This window comes from Myxine glutinosa, chromosome 11, assembly GCF_964187855.1.
Source record: "Myxine glutinosa chromosome 11, kmMyxGlut1.1, whole genome shotgun sequence".
Classification (NCBI taxonomy): Eukaryota; Metazoa; Chordata; class Myxini; order Myxiniformes; family Myxinidae; genus Myxine; species Myxine glutinosa.
The window spans coordinates 98,161,356-98,179,521 of record NC_136271.1 but is presented as its reverse complement, the minus strand read 5'-3'; the positions used below and the strand labels follow the sequence as shown (position 1 = coordinate 98,179,521).

Below are 18,166 nucleotides of genomic sequence, written 5' to 3'. Positions count from 1 at the left end.
AAAGACTGTTTGAAATTGAACATGGGAAAACACTTTTAAATTGAACATGTGAAAAGACTTAAATTGAACATGCGAAAAGACTTTTAAATTCAACATCTGAAAAGACTGTTTGAAATTGAACATGTGAAAATACTTTTAAATTGAACATGTGAAAGGACTGTTTGAAATTGAACATGTGAAAAGACTGTTTGAAATTGAACATGTGAAAATACTGTTTGTTGGTGAACATGTGAAAAGACTGTTTGAAATGGAACATGTGAAAAGACTGTTTGAAATGGAACATGTGAAAAGACTGTTTGAAATTGAACATGTGAAAAGACTGCTTGAAATTGAACATGTGAAAAGACTGTTTCTTGTGTGTTACATCATTGTGTTGTGAAGCTTTCAAACTTGTTTTATGAATTTTCATAATGCCATTTTAATGTATTCACAAAGTAAGTTTTATCACCCTCTGTGCCCGCGCTTACCTTAAAATTGGAATCCTATAACTGTTTCATAATATACATTTCTTATATGTAGTTGAGAATTTCTATTAACCGAGGACTCGTTAAATGGCTGAGTATAAATATTAATTCTGACAACGGTGTGGAGGAGTCAAAACAGTGGATTGGCATGCCAGAGGTTATGGCTTCAAATGTGACTTAAGGGCAGTAATATCGCACGTTTATATGTTCACCTCTTTATCAAGGTAATTACCATCTCGTTCACTGATTGGTGAATAAAAACCCAGCTGGCTCACAAATTACCTTTAGAGCTGGAGGTCAATCTGCTGCCCCGTTGACTCGTACGTAACATGACTTTCCGGAAACAGAAACTGTAACTCGTATCCCCCTCACCTGAAAAAAGAAAAAGAAAAAAAAAAACCACGTACAAGCATGAAGCACCAAGCACCAAGCATCAAGCACCAAGCATCAAGCATCAAGCACCAAGCACCAAGCATCAAGCACCAAGCATCAAGCACCAAGCATCAAGCATCAAGCACCAAGCACCAAGCATCAAGCACCAAGCATCAAGCATCAAGCACCAAGCATCAAGCACCAAGCATCAAGCACCAAGCATCAAGCATCAAGCACCAAGCATCAAGCACCAAGCACCAAGCACCAAGCACCAAGCACCAAGCATCAAGCACCAAGCATCAAGCACCAAGGATTGTTCCTGGCATTTCAAATGAAAAAGGACGTGTTTGACTCTAATAGAGGTGTTATTGCTCAGGCTGTAGTTATTTCACAATGGATGTTTCACCAACTGAAATTCAAGAAGAGTAAAAAGGGATATCGTAACACAGACTCTGCCCAAAGCATCCTCGTTTTCTACGGTGATGAACATGTCAAACTTTTCTGCTGATGCAGACTCACCCGAACCTTCAAGAAGACGAATTATGCCCACGCATTTTGAAAAAGACTTGGGAGTCCGGGATATTGTAATCGGCTCCGTCTGTCTGTCTGTGTCTGTCTGTCGCTCTGTGTCTGTCCGTCTGTCACGCTATCTCCTCAAAAATGGTTTTGCATGTATTTTTTTTATTTTTTTTGTATACTGAATCGAGGCTCGTGAAAGAGCTAACATTTATTTCACAAACAAACAAACAAAACAAACCAGACAAACAAAATATACAAAAAGAGGGAGCGGAAGACAAGATGGGGAGAGAAGGGGAAGCACACAACCACAACATTTGAGAGCAGGGAGAAGTGTGGGAGGGAGAGGGCTTGGGGGCAGGTGGCGTGGGAGGGGGAGGGGAGGGGGGGGGAGGTATAAAACACAAGGGGACCGAAATTAGCGGGGGTAGAAAAGATCAAGGTTTTGGATGGGGGAGGATAAGAGATGGTGGTGAACAGCTGTTTTAAAGACCTGGAGGGTGGATATTTTGGCGAGAATTCACCAAACCTTTCCAAATTCACCAAATTCACATTTTTGGTGAGGCCAAAATTCACCAAACTTGGTAGTTATGATAACCACATGGCGAGAAGTTGCAGGAGCAGGGTCAATTTTGGCCTCACCCTCTGGGGTAAGGTCAAACTAACATTCCACTAGTTTAGTAAGAGCCTCATGATAGAAGAGGCCTCCTTTTAATGGTTGACAGCGCCGCAAAATCCAATGAGAGAAATCTTATATGACTTACCGACATGTATGTACGAGTTGATGCTCTGATGATGAGCATGTATCACTGGCATATTTCCACTCCCTCCTTTTATAAATTCTCAGGATGTTAAAAGTTCTACACACCAGGGACTTGTTAAAGGAAGGAATAGTGCAATTCCTGGAAAGTTGGCCATACTTTAAAAAGAAGAAGAAGAAGATTGTCTATCAAAGTATCTGACTTTATTTTTATGCCTCCGTTGAGGAAGTCGCCGGAGGCCATTATGTTTTCAGGTTGTCCGTCCGTCCGTCCGTGATAGGTTTTCGTCACCGCAATAACTTGAGAATGGCTGAAGGGATCTTAGTCAAACTAGGTGCAGGTATGTATAATGAGGTAAAGACGAACTGATTCAATTTTGGGGTCACGAGGTCAAAGGCCAAAGGTCAGAGGTCATGTTAGGTAAAAATCCTGTTACCACGATAACTTGTGAACCAGTGATGGGAATTTGACCAAAATTGGTACACTTATGTAGAATGATGTAAAGATGAACTGATTAGATTTTGGGGTCAAGAGGTCAAAGGTCAAAGTCTGTAATGGGTCTATAACTTGAGAACGGCCAAAGGGATCTAATTCAAACTTGGTACAGATATGTATGATGATCTAAAGATTAACTGATTAGATTTTGGGGTCAAGAGGTCAAAGGTCAAAGTCTGTAATGGGTCTATAACTTGAGAACGGCTAAAGGGATCTAATTCAAACTTGGTACAGGTATGTATAATGAGGTAAAGATTAACTGATTAGACTTTGGGGTCAAGAGGTCAAAGGTCAGAGGTCATGTCAGGTAAAAATGTGATAACTTGAGAACAGTTGAATGGATTTACAGCAAACTTGGTACAAGTATTATAATGATGTAATAATGTGGGCGGAGGCATATCGGTCGACGTTGTGACATCGAAGAGTGTCGTTCTAGTTATAATATGTAATGTTTTATTATTTGATTGTGTGATCACCCAGAGCAGATATGTCGTGCTCTCCAACAAATGCAATTGTCATTTATCGATGGAGGATCCATGATCCTAACCCCCATGCCGAGCTGTCTTTCTTTATCACACTAGGACTCCTTCCTTTCCCACCTTAGATTCGCCAAGTGAGCGCGCAGCATCCGGTACAGGCCGAATTACTCGCCCGCTTCCAGCAGTTGCAGTCCCGGCTTACCACACTCAGGATTGAGAATGATGAGGTATGGAGGAGGCCTTTTGCACAGTTATGTACACCTATAATCAAAACATGACTTCAAAGGCATATTGTCTTTGCCTTTATACTTACCTTTGCTTTTTTTTTTTTTTTTTTTTTTTGTATACATAATCGAGGCTCGTGAAAGAGCTAACATTTATCACACAAACAAATCAAACAGACAAAAACCACCACCAAAACCACCACCAAAAGAATACACCACCAAAATAATTTATGTTTTTCTTTGTTTTTTTGTATACATAATCAAGGCTCGTGAAAGAGCTAACATTTATCACACAAACAAATCAAACAGACAAAAACCACCACCAAAACCACCACCAAAAGGAATACACCACCAAAATAATTTGTTTTTTTTTGTTTTTTTTGTATACATAATCAAGGCTCGTGAAAGAGCTAACATTTATCACACAAACAAATCAAACAGACAAAAACCACCACCAAAACCACCACCAAAAGAATACACCACCAAAATAATTTGTTTTTTTTTGTTTTTTTTGTATACATAATCAAGGCTCGTGAAAGAGCTAACATTTATCACACAAACAAATCAAACAGACAAAAACCACCACCAAAACCACCACCAAAAGAATACACCACCAAAATAATTTGTTTTTTTTTGTTTTTTTTGTATACATAATCAAGGCTCGTGAAAGAGCTAACATTTATCACACAAACAAATCAAACAGACAAAAACCACCACCAAAACCACCACCAAAAGGAATACACCACCAAAATAATTTATGTTTTTTTTTGTTTTTTTTGTATACATAATCAAGGCTCGTGAAAGAGCTAACATTTATCACACAAACAAATCAAACAGACAAAAACCACCACCAAAACCACCACCAAAAGAATACACCACCAAAATAATTTATGGTTTTTTTTGTTTTTTTTGTATACATAATCAAGGCTCGTGAAAGAGCTAACATTTATCACACAAACAAATCAAACAGACAAAAACCACCACCAAAACCACCACCAAAAGGAATACACCACCAAAATAATTTGTTTTTTTTTGGTTTTTTTGTATACATAATTAAGGCTCGTGAAAGAGCTAACATTTATCACACAAACAAATCAAACAGACAAAAACCACCACCAAAACCACCACCAAAAGCATACACCACCAAAATAATTTGTTTTTTTTTGTTTTTTTTTGTATACATAATTAAGGCTCGTGAAAGAGCTAACATTTATCACACAAACAAATCAAACAGACAAAAACCACCAACAAAACCACCACCAAAAGAATACACCACCAAAATAATTTATGTTTTTTTTTGTTTTTTTTGTATACATAATCAAGGCTCGTGAAAGAGCTAACATTTATCACACAAACAAATCAAACAGACAAAAACCACCACCAAAACCACCACCAAAAGAATACACCACCAAAATAATTTATGTTTTTCTGTTTTTTTGTATACATAATCAAGGCTCGTGAAAGAGCTAACATTTATCACACAAACAAATCAAACAGACAAAAACCACCACCAAAACCACCACCAAAAGGAATACACCACCAAAATAATTTCTGTTTTTTTTTGTTTTTTTTGTATACATAATCAAGGCTCGTGAAAGAGCTAACATTTATCACACAAACAAATCAAACAGACAAAAACCACCACCAAAACCACCACCAAAAGGAATACACCACCAAAATAATTTATGGTTTTTTTTGTTTTTTTTGTATACATAATCAAGGCTCGTGAAAGAGCTAACATTTATCACACAAACAAATCAAACAGACAAAAACCACCACCAAAACCACCACCAAAAGGAATACACCACCAAAATAATTTGTTTTTTTTTGTTTTTTTTGTATACATAATCAAGGCTCGTGAAAGAGCTAACATTTATCACACAAACAAATCAAACAGACAAAAACCACCACCAAAACCACCACCAAAAGGAATACACCACCAAAATAATTTTTTTTTTTTTTTTTTTTTTGTATACATAATCAAGGCTCGTGAAAGAGCTAACATTTATCACACAAACAAATCAAACAGACAAAAACCACCACCAAAACCACCACCAAAAGAATACACCACCAAAATAATTTGTTTTTTTTTGTTTTTTTTGTATACATAATCAAGGCTCGTGAAAGAGCTAACATTTATCACACAAACAAATCAAACAGACAAAAACCACCACCAAAACCACCACCAAAAGGAATACACCACCAAAATAATTTATGTTTTTTTTTGTTTTTTTTGTATACATAATCAAGGCTCGTGAAAGAGCTAACATTTATCACACAAACAAATCAAACAGACAAAAACCACCACCAAAACCACCACCAAAAGAATACACCACCAAAATAATTTATGGTTTTTTTTGTTTTTTTTGTATACATAATCAAGGCTCGTGAAAGAGCTAACATTTATCACACAAACAAATCAAACAGACAAAAACCACCACCAAAACCACCACCAAAAGGAATACACCACCAAAATAATTTGTTTTTTTTTGGTTTTTTTGTATACATAATTAAGGCTCGTGAAAGAGCTAACATTTATCACACAAACAAATCAAACAGACAAAAACCACCACCAAAACCACCACCAAAAGCATACACCACCAAAATAATTTGTTTTTTTTTGTTTTTTTTGTATACATAATTAAGGCTCGTGAAAGAGCTAACATTTATCACACAAACAAATCAAACAGACAAAAACCACCAACAAAACCACCACCAAAAGAATACACCACCAAAATAATTTATGTTTTTTTTTGTTTTTTTTGTATACATAATCAAGGCTCGTGAAAGAGCTAACATTTATCACACAAACAAATCAAACAGACAAAAACCACCACCAAAACCACCACCAAAATAATACACCACCAAAATAATTTGTTTTTTTTTGTTTTTTTTTGTATACATAATCAAGGCTCGTGAAAGAGCTAACATTTATCACACAAACAAATCACAGACAAAAACCACCACCAAAACCACCACCAAAAGGAATACACCACCAAAATAATTTGTTTTTTTTTGTTTTTTTGTATACATAATTAAGGCTCGTGAAAGAGCTAACATTTATCACACAAACAAATCAAACAGACAAAAACCACCACCAAAACCACCACCAAAATAATACACCACCAAAATAATTTGTTTTTTTTTGGTTTTTTTGTATAGATTATAATTAAGGCTCGTGAAAGAGCTAACTAACATTTATCACACAAACAAATCAAACAGACAAAAACCACCAACAAAACCACCACCAAAAGAATACACCACCAAAATAATTTATGTTTTTTTTTGTTTTTTTTGTATACATAATCAAGGCTCGTGAAAGAGCTAACATTTATCACACAAACAAATCAAACAGACAAAAAACACCAACAAAACCACCACCAAAAGAATACACCACCAAAATAATGTTTTTTTTTTGTTTTTTTTGTATACATAATCAAGGCTCGTGAAAGAGCTAACATTTATCACACAAACAAATCAAACAGACAAAAACCACCACCAAAACCACCACCAAAAGAATACACCACCAAAATAATTTACATGTTTTTTTTTGTTTTTTTTGTATACATAATCAAGGCTCGTGAAAGAGCTAACATTTATCACACAAACAAATCAAACAGACAAAAACCACCACCAAAACCACCACCAAAAGAAATACACCACCAAAATAATTTATATGGTTTTTTTTGTTTTTTTTGTATACATAATCAAGGCTCGTGAAAGAGCTAACATTTATCACACAAACAAATCAAACAGACAAAAACCACCAACAAAACCACCATCAAAAGAATACACCACCAAAATAATTTATGTTTTTTTTTTGTTTTTTTTGTATACATAATCAAGGCTCGTGAAAGAGCTAACATTTATCACACAAACAAATCAAACAGACAAAAACCACCACCAAAACCACCACCAAAAGGAATACACCACCAAAATAATTTGTTTTTTTTGTTTTTTTTGTATACATAATTAAGGCTCGTGAAAGAGCTAACATTTATCACACAAACAAATCAAACAGACAAAAACCACCAACAAAACCACCACCAAAAGAATACACCACCAAAATAATTTTTTTTTTTTTTTTTTTTTTGTATACATAATCAAGGCTCGTGAAAGAGCTAACATTTATCACACAAACAAATCAAACAGACAAAAACCACCACCAAAACCACCACCAAAAGCATACACCACCAAAATAATTTGTTTTTTTTTGTTTTTTTTGTATACATAATCAAGGCTCGTGAAAGAGCTAACATTTATCACACAAACAAATCAAACAGACAAAAACCACCACCAAAACCACCACCAAAAGAATACACCACCAAAATAATTTATGTTTTTTTTTGTTTTTTTGTATACATAATCAAGGCTCGTGAAAGAGCTAACATTTATCACACAAACAAATCAAACAGACAAAAACCACCACCAAAACCACCACCAAAAGGAATACACCACCAAAATAATTTGTTTTTTTTTGTTTTTTTTGTATACATAATCAAGGCTCGTGAAAGAGCTAACATTTATCACACAAACAAATCAAACAGACAAAAACCACCAACAAAACCACCACCAAAAGGAATACACCACCAAAATAATTTATATGATTGAATTATAATCATTGATTGGATTATAAATCATTGATATGGTGTATACTTGTTGTTTTGATTTGTCTCAGATGTATATCCAGCTTTTGAATTACACCACCAAAACCACCAAAATACACCACCAACCAAATACACCAAATACACCAAATACAACAAACCAAATACACCACCAACAAAATACACAACCAAATTACACCACCAAAACCACCAAAATACACCACCAAAATACACCACCAACCAAATACACCAAACCAAATACACCACCAACAAAAAAACCACAAAAATACACCACCAAAACCACGACCAAAAGAATACACCAAAATAATTTATATGATTGAATTATAATCATTGGTATGGTGCATACTTGTTGTTGTGATTTGTCTCAGATTTATATCTAGCTTGTGAATTACACCACCAAAACCACCAAAATACACCACCAAAATACACCACCAACCAAATACACCAAATACACCAAACCAAATACACCACCAACAAAAAAACCACAAAAATACACCACCAAAACCACGACCAAAAGAATACACCAAAATAATTTATATGATTGAATTATAATCATTGATATGGTGTATACTTGTTGTTTTGATTTATCTCAGATTTATATCCAGCTTGTGAATTACACCACCAAAACCACCAAAATACACCACCAACCAAATACACCAAATACACCAAACCAAATACACCACCAACAAAAAAACCACAAAAATACACCACCAAAACCACGACCAAAAGAATACACCAAAATAATTTATATGATTGAATTATATCATTGATTGGATTATAATCATTGATATGGTGTATACTTGTTGTTGTGATTTGTCTCAGATTTATATCTAGCTTGTGAATTACACCACCAAAACCACCAAAATACACCACCAAAATACACCACCAACCAAATACACCAAATACACTAAATCAATACACCACCAACAAAAAAACCACAAAAATACACCACCAAAACCACGACCAAAAGAATACACCAAAATAATTTATATGATTGAATTATAATATTATTTGCTTGCTCGTTAAAGTGGGCAGAAAGGGCGTTGGAGATGGTGCGGCATACCGACGGCATCTTCCTGTTGGAATAAAGGATGAAATGAAGGGGTGCAATAAAATATTACACGGAGGACATGGAGATGTACTTGGAATAGTCATAACAAATTATCGTTTGGGAGAAGGATGTTTACTTTGTGCAAAGCACTTGGTGTGCTCGGCATCCTTTATGAGGGATGAAGCAATAGGTAAGTATCTCGATACTGAGATTGGCAATTGAAGGATTGATGAGTGGAAATTGCAGGATTGGCGATCGCAGGGTGCCAGCGCTGGCAACGGGGGTTGCGGGATGCCCATGCTGGTTTTGGCAGCTTACGGCTTGCACTTGACCCTGCAAGTTGATGACTTCCAGACGACAGTGTTGTTTACAATCCAGCGCTATTCTCCTAGTGAGGGGTAACAGTGAAAGGACTTTTGTCAGGGACGCCTTTGGATCTTTAAGAAATTACAAAGAGCCGTGGGCAAAAGTACATCCAATGATGAAATGCCTAGTTTGGATGTCAAATTACCGGGTAAGGTGATCCTCTCCTTGGTAATCTAAACACATACTGGTAACCAGTTTTACTTCAAGGCATACGTTGCTTCTTCAAGTCATTTGTACCGCCCGCAGACAGCTTCATCCGAGTCGTACGGAATTTCATGATAGATTATTCTCTCAGTCCAATCTCTTGAGTCAGCACAGACGATAACTTGAAGAAGGGAACCCTCTAATTATTTGCATAAATCATCTAGGTACGTCTATGTAGACCTTAGTTATTAACTTTATTGATTCAGCCAATTGCCCTTCACTTCCACCGTTACATTAATAACACAAGGCATTTCGAGTTACCTGCGCAACCGATGGTGGACGGAGGTTTCATTTTCACCCCTGTTTGTCGGTGAGCGGCTTGTCTCAAAACGTTGTGGACAGATTCGGACAAAATTTGGTGTGTGACAGCTTCGGTGTGTGACAAGGACAAATATTGATTCTATTTTGGTGAAGATCCCGATCCAGATACAAGAATTTGCCAAAGGTGGGCGGTCCGCTTCGAAAGTCCGCTTATCCGCTTATCCGCTGCAGCGGACTAACGTTTTCGAAGCGGATAAGCGAATCGGAACAACCCCCGGAAACCGAAGCGGATAAGCGTACGCGGACTACCGAAAAATTAAAGCGCATCGCGATTCGCCAAATCAGCTGTTAGCCTGAGCCGTTACTCTAGAATTGTGAATATTTATTTAAGTGAATAATAAGTGAAAACTGAATATTTTATTGGACGCTAGAGCGGCAATAACGTCAAGATGGAGAGATTTCTGACTCTCCAGCCCAGCGGCAGTGCCAGGGACAGGCACACGAGCGACGCAAACCAGCAGTCCCAGCACAGCGACATCCACAACCCGGCGGTCAACAACAACAACAACATTTTGAATAAATTTTATTTCAATAAAAATGTATATTTTTGATCTTAAAAGCTTTGTTTGTCTTTGTAGTAGTTAGAAATGGCTATTTAGGCTTAAAAAGCATTAAATTCCCTTTAGAAACGTCAAAAATCGCTTTAAAAACGTCGAAGCGCTTTTAAAAAATCGAATCGAAGCGGATAAGCGGTAAGCGGACTAAGATTTTCGGCCGCTGAAGCGGATAAGTGAATCGGACTACACGGGCTGGCGGAGCGGATAAGCGGTAAGCGGACTTAACATTTTCCGAATCGCGCCCACCTTTAAGAATTTCCTTAAGTTTCTTCCCTGTTGAAATATGGGGCCAAAGATTATGTATAACCCTAACCCTAACCCTAACCCTAACCCTAACCCTAACCCTAACCCTAACCCTAACTCAAGATGTGTTGGTACCACGATATCTCAAAAAGTTATGGACGGATTCGGACAAAACCTGGTGGACTGGTTGCGTGTGTGACAAGGACGAATGGATTCTATTTTGGTGAAGATCCAGATCCAGATACTAGAATTTCCTTAAGTTTCTTCACCATTGAAATATGGGGCCAAAAATGATGTATAACCCTAACCCTAACCCTAACCCTAACCCTAACCCCAACCCAAGATGTGTTGGTACCACAATATCTCAAAAAGTTGTGGACAGATTCTGACAAAACCTGGTGGACTGGTTGGATGTGTGACATGGACGAATGGATTCGATTTTGGTGAAGGTCTGAATCCGGATATGAGAGGTTTTTAAATTCTTAAATGATTTTTCAAAAAATTGTTGAAGGATTTTCACAAAATATGGTGGAGCAGTTGGATAGGTGGAAAGGACAAGCCAATTCGATTTTGGTTAAGGACTGGATGTAGATCCGGACCTTAACCGAAAAGATCCGGATCCGGATACGAGAATTATTTCATTTTTGTAAGCGATTCTTCACCATTGAGAGATGGGGCCTAAAACGATATATATAGCATGATATATCAAAACGTTGTGGATGAGTTGTAACAACATTAGGTGACAAGAACAAGCCGATTCGATTTTGTTTCAGGTTCGAATCCAGATCCGGCCTATCAGTGGGATACAAAACGGAAACTGTACTCGCTGGTGGATGTATTTTTTTTTTTTGTACACAAGATCGAGGCCCGTGAAAGAGCTAACATTAATCACACAAAAATCAAACCGACACATAAGCCATGTCAGCATATACTGGTGGAGAAATTTTTTTAATGATGACGTCATCGTTCAAGTGGTTCGGCCGCCATCTTGGAAAAACCGAAAAACTTTGCACCTCTATATCTCCGAAAGTGCTGAATAGAAAAAATTGAGACATGGCTCATTGTAAAGAACTCTCCATGGGGAATAAAATATGTTAATGATGATGTCATAGGTGCCTCCATTATGACGTCATAATTCGACAAGTACAAAACGTCATCCGATCAAGATGAAATTTATTCAGCATCATGTCGGCATAAATTGGTGGAGAAAAAAATAATGATGACGTCATCGGTCACGTGGTTCGGCCGCCATATTTGTTTTAACACAAAAGCCTAAAAAACACTGAAAATACATCCCGGCGAGGGCTTGCAATCTCTGATAGCTCTTTTTCTTGTTTTGTTTGTAATTAGGAAATGCACAATGCACATGTTTCTGTAGTTCATCAAAATCTTTACCTTGAATACTTTTGCAGTTGGCAGTAGCTATCTGTAGTACATGTTAAGGATTCCAAATCTTATGTTGTGTTATAGTCTTTTGAACCAGTGTAAAGTACACACAATTGAATTGTGCTGGACAGGTTAAGAAAACGATGGAGGCGACGCTGCAGACACTCCAAGACATGGTGACTGTGGAAGACTACGACATGTCTGATGCCTTCCTTCACAGCCGCTCGACCGAATCGGTTAAATCGGCCACCTCAGAGACGTACATGAGTCGGCCCAACGTGGCGAAGCGACGTGCCAACCAACAAGAGACCGAGCTTTTCTACTTCACGGCAAGCAAAATGTTTATTCCTTTGCTTCGATTTGCCCTTGTTGCTGTCCTCGAGGTCTTGAAGACAAAATTGCATGCGGAATGATTTCTACATTATAAAATTGTTCTATATTGATTGAAGTAATCAAACCCAGAGAAATTAATGCGGCCTAAAGTTCCCCAGCTATTCTATAAACCAAAGGCCTGACCACCTCTCCCCGTTCAGTCCCAGCGAAGCTTCCCAAAAGTAATTTTTGACGTCATAACGGATGTATTCACTTGGGCTAGCGTTGCAATCAGGAAGTAATACCGGTGTTGAGTTTTATGAACAGAAATGTTAAATCTTCCAACACAAGAGCATGAGAAATGAAGTTCATCAATATTTACCGCACTTACCCATTTGCATGTGGATCAAAAAGTTTTTCCACTGACCATGAAGCGAAATTTGGCACAGATGGCAGACCTTTCCTGTATAGTTTCTGTCCAGTGCCACACATTGTGCGGGAACTTCCTCGTGCTGCAGTTGGAATACAAGCCGTGTTTTTGGCTCGGACAATTGTTTTCCCTTTTCCAGGGGAAAAACTTTTGACATGCCCTCTTAGATCCTTTATTCATCTTGATAAGAGATCAGACAACATTGGATGCTCCTTTTTATCCATACAGTAAAATCATCTTCTTTTTTTTTTTTTTTACATTTGTAGAAATTGAGGGAGTATATGAACGGAAATAATATTATTACAAGGCTACAAGCAAAGCACGAACTCATGCTGAAAGCCCTTGGAGAAGGTATGTTTCCCCTCTTTTTCATCTTCTTCTTCTTCTTCTTCAGTATGCTGTATACTACGCCATCATTTAGTGTTTTTGTTGTTTTATTTCAAGGATTTTCTGGTGGTTATCCCATACTTCTATATTATTTCTAATTCCATGATGGGAAATGGGAGAGGGGAGGTGGGCAGGAGGGAGTAGAGGACGAAGAGAGAAAGGATGAGGGGGTGATGGTGAGAATATAGGTTTAAATTCTCCCAAATGGAATTGCTTGGTAAAGGCTTTTTCCATGTGCTAGTTTGTTTCGATTTTTGAAGGGAATGCCTCCAGGATTCATTGCAAGGGTGATGGTAGGTTGAGAGTGGGGCTGATTCAGTTGTAGTGGCGTGGCAGGAAACACTATGGACTCTCAGCTTCTGATTAGTCTTGGCACACAGACCTGACTGCTGCCTTCACCCGCTTTATACGAGAGCCAAACTTGGGAAGCCGTCTGCATTCTGTTGAAGATTTTATATTGAGTTCCCTTACAAGGAACTTCAATGCAGGAGGAGGCCATTAGGCCCATCAAAGCCTGTGCTACTATATTGCCAACTTATAGTTGTTTGTCCATGCTCTTTCCTTTTCAAATGCTGAACGTCAAGCAAGGAAGCAGCACGTACCATTTTAAAGTCTTTGTTGGTAACCTCTCAGCCAGGGTTCAAACCGCCGACCGCCCAGACTCAGATTGGATGCTGTAACCATTACGCCACCCAGTCTGGTCGCTGCTTACCTTTTGATGGGAAAAGGATCCAACTGGACATAACGGTTCTCCATAAAAATCTGGAATTTGTATTTTCCTTAACATCTTCTTCTTTTTACTTTTGTGGGCCCAAAGAGTAAATGCTGTGGCTTTTTATTTATATATATATATATATATATATATATATATATATATATATATATATATATATATATATATATATATATATATATATATATATATATATATCTTGTCGACAGAGTGGCCGGGCTGAGGCCTCCGGGTCGGAGGTGACGCTTTGGTCTAGGACTTCGGTCCACAGGAGATCGGGACAGCGCTCGTCACGCTGTTATGTCGTTGATTATTATCCCCGCCGATCGCACCGCACCCCCTGGTTTTGGTTTGCACTGGTGGGAACGATGGTCTGTGTGGCAGACAGGCTGTTGGTTCCTTGCGGGTTATGTGGTATTTACCGTGTGAGACATAATTTGTGGCTGGTGCTCACCATTAAAGCCAGGAGGTGCCTTGATTATATATATATATATATATATATATATATATATATATATATATATATATATATATATATATATATATATATATATATATATATATATATATATATATATATATATATATATATATATATATATATCTTGATATAATCAAGGCACCTCCTAGCTTTAATGGTGACTTGCTTGGTATATATATATATATATATATATATATATATATATATATATATATATATATATATATATATATATATATATATATATATATATATATATATAATTATATATGTATATATATAATTATATATGTATATATATAATTATATATATATATATATATATATATATACGTATATAACTCCTTGGCTGCATTCTTACATTCACCGGGGCACTTTTTACAAAAGATGGCCGGGACGAGTGATAAACTTTGCTTTAAGCAGGTTGTCTAACTCTATGGAATGGAAGATGCTTCGGATTGCTGCTATTGGGAAAAGGAAGAGAACGCTTATTGCTATCTTAGTGATGATGAATGCAGCAGATACCTATATGAAGTAAGGGATAAATATATATGTATATGTATATGTATATATTGTTGTCTATGGTTCGTGGAGGAGTGTTTACAGATCACAATCAGGACATTAAAACACAAGACGTTAACTGTATTGATTAAAAAAAAAAGACTTCAACAGAAAACGTACGATTTGGTGAGAACCTGTGCTTAGCAACATCTGCTTGTTACCCCCCGCCACCGAAGGTCGATGGAGGTTATGTTTTCATCCCTGTCTGTTTGTCTGTCTGTCTGTGAGCAGGATATCCCAAAACGTTATGGATGGATCTAGACAAAACTTGGTGGATAGGTTGGGTATGTGACAAGGACGATTATCTTTTTGTGAAAATCTGGATACGAATAATACATTTTTTAATATATTTGAGAGAGAGCTCTATTTATTATTATTTATTATTATGTATTATTATTTGAGATTATGTATGTCATATTTACATGAGAGCTAGGCCCAAAACGATATATAGCACAATCTTTCAAAAAGTGTAGACGGATTCGGATGGAACATGGTGGGTGAGTTGTGTAGGTGACGAGAACAAATCGATTCGATTTTGGTTCAGATCCAAATGCAGATCCGGCCTATCAGTGGGATACAAAATGTGAACTGTTCAGCTTGGCGGAGGTTTGCACACTTCCGAGGGCCGTTCTAGTTCCTCGTTCCTAGATATTTTGAACTTCCGACCACCCTCCTGAGTGAACATTTTATTATTTATTTTTTGTATATAAGATCGAGGCTCGTGTAAGAGCTAACGTCAATCACAAAAAAAAACCGACACACAAAACATACAATAAAGGGAGCGGGAGACAAGATGGGGAGAGAGAGGGAAGCACACAAGTACAACAGCAGAGAACAGGGACATCGGGAGATCTGTGGGAGGGAGAGGGCTTGGGGGGAGGAGGCATGGGAAGGCGGGGGGATGGGGGGTGGGAGAGGTATAAAACACATGGACACTGCTAGAACTTCCAGGAAAGGAGTCGGCATTTCAAAAAAGTGGATCTGGGGGTGAATTAATAGGGGTGGAAAAGATCATGGTTTGGATGGGGGAAGATAAGAGATGGTGGTGAACAGCTGTTTTAAAGACCTGGAGGGAGGAGTGGGATTGAAGGGAGTGGGGGAGTTTGTTCCAGAGGTGGGAGAAAAGAGGAATGACGGCGTGAAGGTGAGCAGAGAGTAGTGAGCATTTAATGAGTAGAGAGTAATGAGTCGAAGAGTGAACAATAATCCAGAAAGTAGGCATACAATCTCAGAATGGAGTGATTTGAGTGATCTTGCAGTTTCCACCCACAGAGCGACTCGTCCTTCGGAGTTATTCGCCGTATCCTGATCATACAGATATCTGCAAGATACGGCGTGGTTGTCATGTGTTTTATTGAAGGAATCTAATGCTATTGGCCATTATGGCAGTAGAGAGGACATGTGTGTTCATTGTTTTCATTTTATCATCTATTGCAGGGACTAAAGGAGATTTCACCTCTTTCAGGTTGGTGGTACACAAACTAATCTCGCTCCAAAGAGCACACCTTTGTACACATAGACACCCTCATTGCCACGCCATTGCTACTTTTTGGTTGTTTAATTGTTTTATTCAAAATATCTTGAAACATTTTAGTTGCAATTGAAATATTTCTGTTCATAATTTTTGTTGTCGTGACCAAGAGCCGGGGATTAATCGGTCATGCTTTCATCGTGCTCCATCCCATTTGGCACGAGTAGTCGAGTTTTGGCAACACCAGATGTCCACAAGCCAACTGTGTTATTGTAACATAATAACCCAGAGAAGATTCTAGAACTGGCAGCAAAACACATGATGTAGATTGTGCGTGTCAATGAAGAGTTATACACAATGATCCATCTTTCTTTCAGGCCCCCATCTTTACCTCCTAAACCCGTGAAAGCAAAGAGGCCCTCTCCCCAAAGCACAGATAATCCATTTTCAGGTCACGCGAAGCATTCATTCGCACAGGTATCACTGCTTGTTGCGGAAATTGAACAGCTATAGAATGGGGCCTTATCTGCTTCTTCACAGTGTGTCGTGTCGGTATCGAATCCCCTATAAATTGCCGATCTCGCAATGCGGATCACGCACGCTTTTCGCACCTGCGCATCGATGTCTGGTGGGGCGCCATTTTCTTTTTGGCCGGATGTAGGTCGTTTTCTTTACAAAGCAAAGGTTTTCTTTACTCCTGCGATGCCTTCTGATTTGTCTGTGCATGCCTTTTTTGTTCCTTCTTTTCCCTTTCCCACTGCCTGATTCTCAGGGCTCGGAGGAACTCTCGCTTTAGGAACCAGGTAGTGAAGCGGGGTCTGTGCATCCGCCCTTCCACTGTTCTTCTTCCGTGCTTGGCTGAGACCTTTTCACTCTCGCCTCTTGCTTGCTTGTCTTGAGTCATTGGTTTGCATCATCCACGGACGATATCGATGATATTTGATCACACATTCGCATGCCGAAATGTCCAGCATCTCTCGGTTTGATTTGCTGTGCCGGCTTCCGTTACCTCGATTGCAGCAATGCTGTTTGTTAGGCCGGACTGCCGCCTTGACTAAACTGTAGTGATGCTTGCAAACTTATGTCTCGTAAAGCTGCATTGGAAGCCATTTATATATTACGTATGCAAAAATGGCATTCTTGACCATAACCCCTTTTTTTTTTTCTTTTCTTTTTTTGTATACTGGATCGAGGCTCGTGAAAGAGCTGACATTTATTTCACAAACAAATCAACCAGACAAACAAAATATATAAAAAGAGGGAGCGGAAGACAAGATGGGGAGAGAAGGGGAAGCACATAACCACAACATTTGAGAGCAGGGAGAAGTGTGGGAGGGAGAGGGCTTGGGGGGAGGAGGCATGGGAAGGGGGAGGTGGGAGAGGTATAAAACACAAGGGGACCGAAATTAGCAGGGGTTGAAAAGATCAAGGTTTTGGATAGGGGAAGATAAGAGATGGTGGTGAACAGCTGTTTTAAAGACCTGGAGGGTGGAGTGGGATTGAAGAGAGTGAGGGAGTTTGTTCCAGAGGCGGGAGAAAAGAGGCATGAAGGAGTGAAGGTGAGCAGAGAGTCTTGATTTTGGCAGTTTAACCATAAGAGGGTTGCAGGCAGATCTTGTGCGATCTGTAGGAATATTTGGGGGACAGAGCCCAGAGAGAGCTGGGGGGGCAAGGCCAGAGAGGAGTCGGTAGAAGACGGAAGACTTCCCCAAATATCCCATACATTT

At 38.4% G+C, this 18,166-nt stretch overlaps 1 protein-coding gene across 3 annotated transcripts in view; it reads left to right on the top strand.

Moving 5' to 3' along the window:
* LOC137437083 (SLIT-ROBO Rho GTPase-activating protein 1) overlaps positions 1-18,166 on the top strand; it is a 245,757-nt gene that overhangs the window by 153,118 nt on the left and 74,473 nt on the right. For 2 of the 3 annotated variants that reach the window (XR_013625002.1, XM_068131442.2), the window contains exons 8-12: positions 3,213-3,314; positions 12,196-12,393; positions 13,073-13,157; positions 16,406-16,433; positions 16,817-16,916. Coding sequence is in view for 2 of the 3 variants with exons in the window: in XM_068131442.2 (XP_067987543.2) it covers positions 3,213-3,314; positions 12,196-12,393; positions 13,073-13,157; positions 16,406-16,433; positions 16,817-16,916 (513 nt within the window). In the remaining variant the exon portion in view is untranslated. Of the gene's footprint in view, positions 1-3,212; positions 3,315-12,195; positions 12,394-13,072; positions 13,158-16,405; positions 16,434-16,816; positions 16,917-17,211; positions 17,243-18,166 lie in introns of all 3 variants that reach the window. The other variant, XM_068131443.2, reaches the window with a different exon arrangement.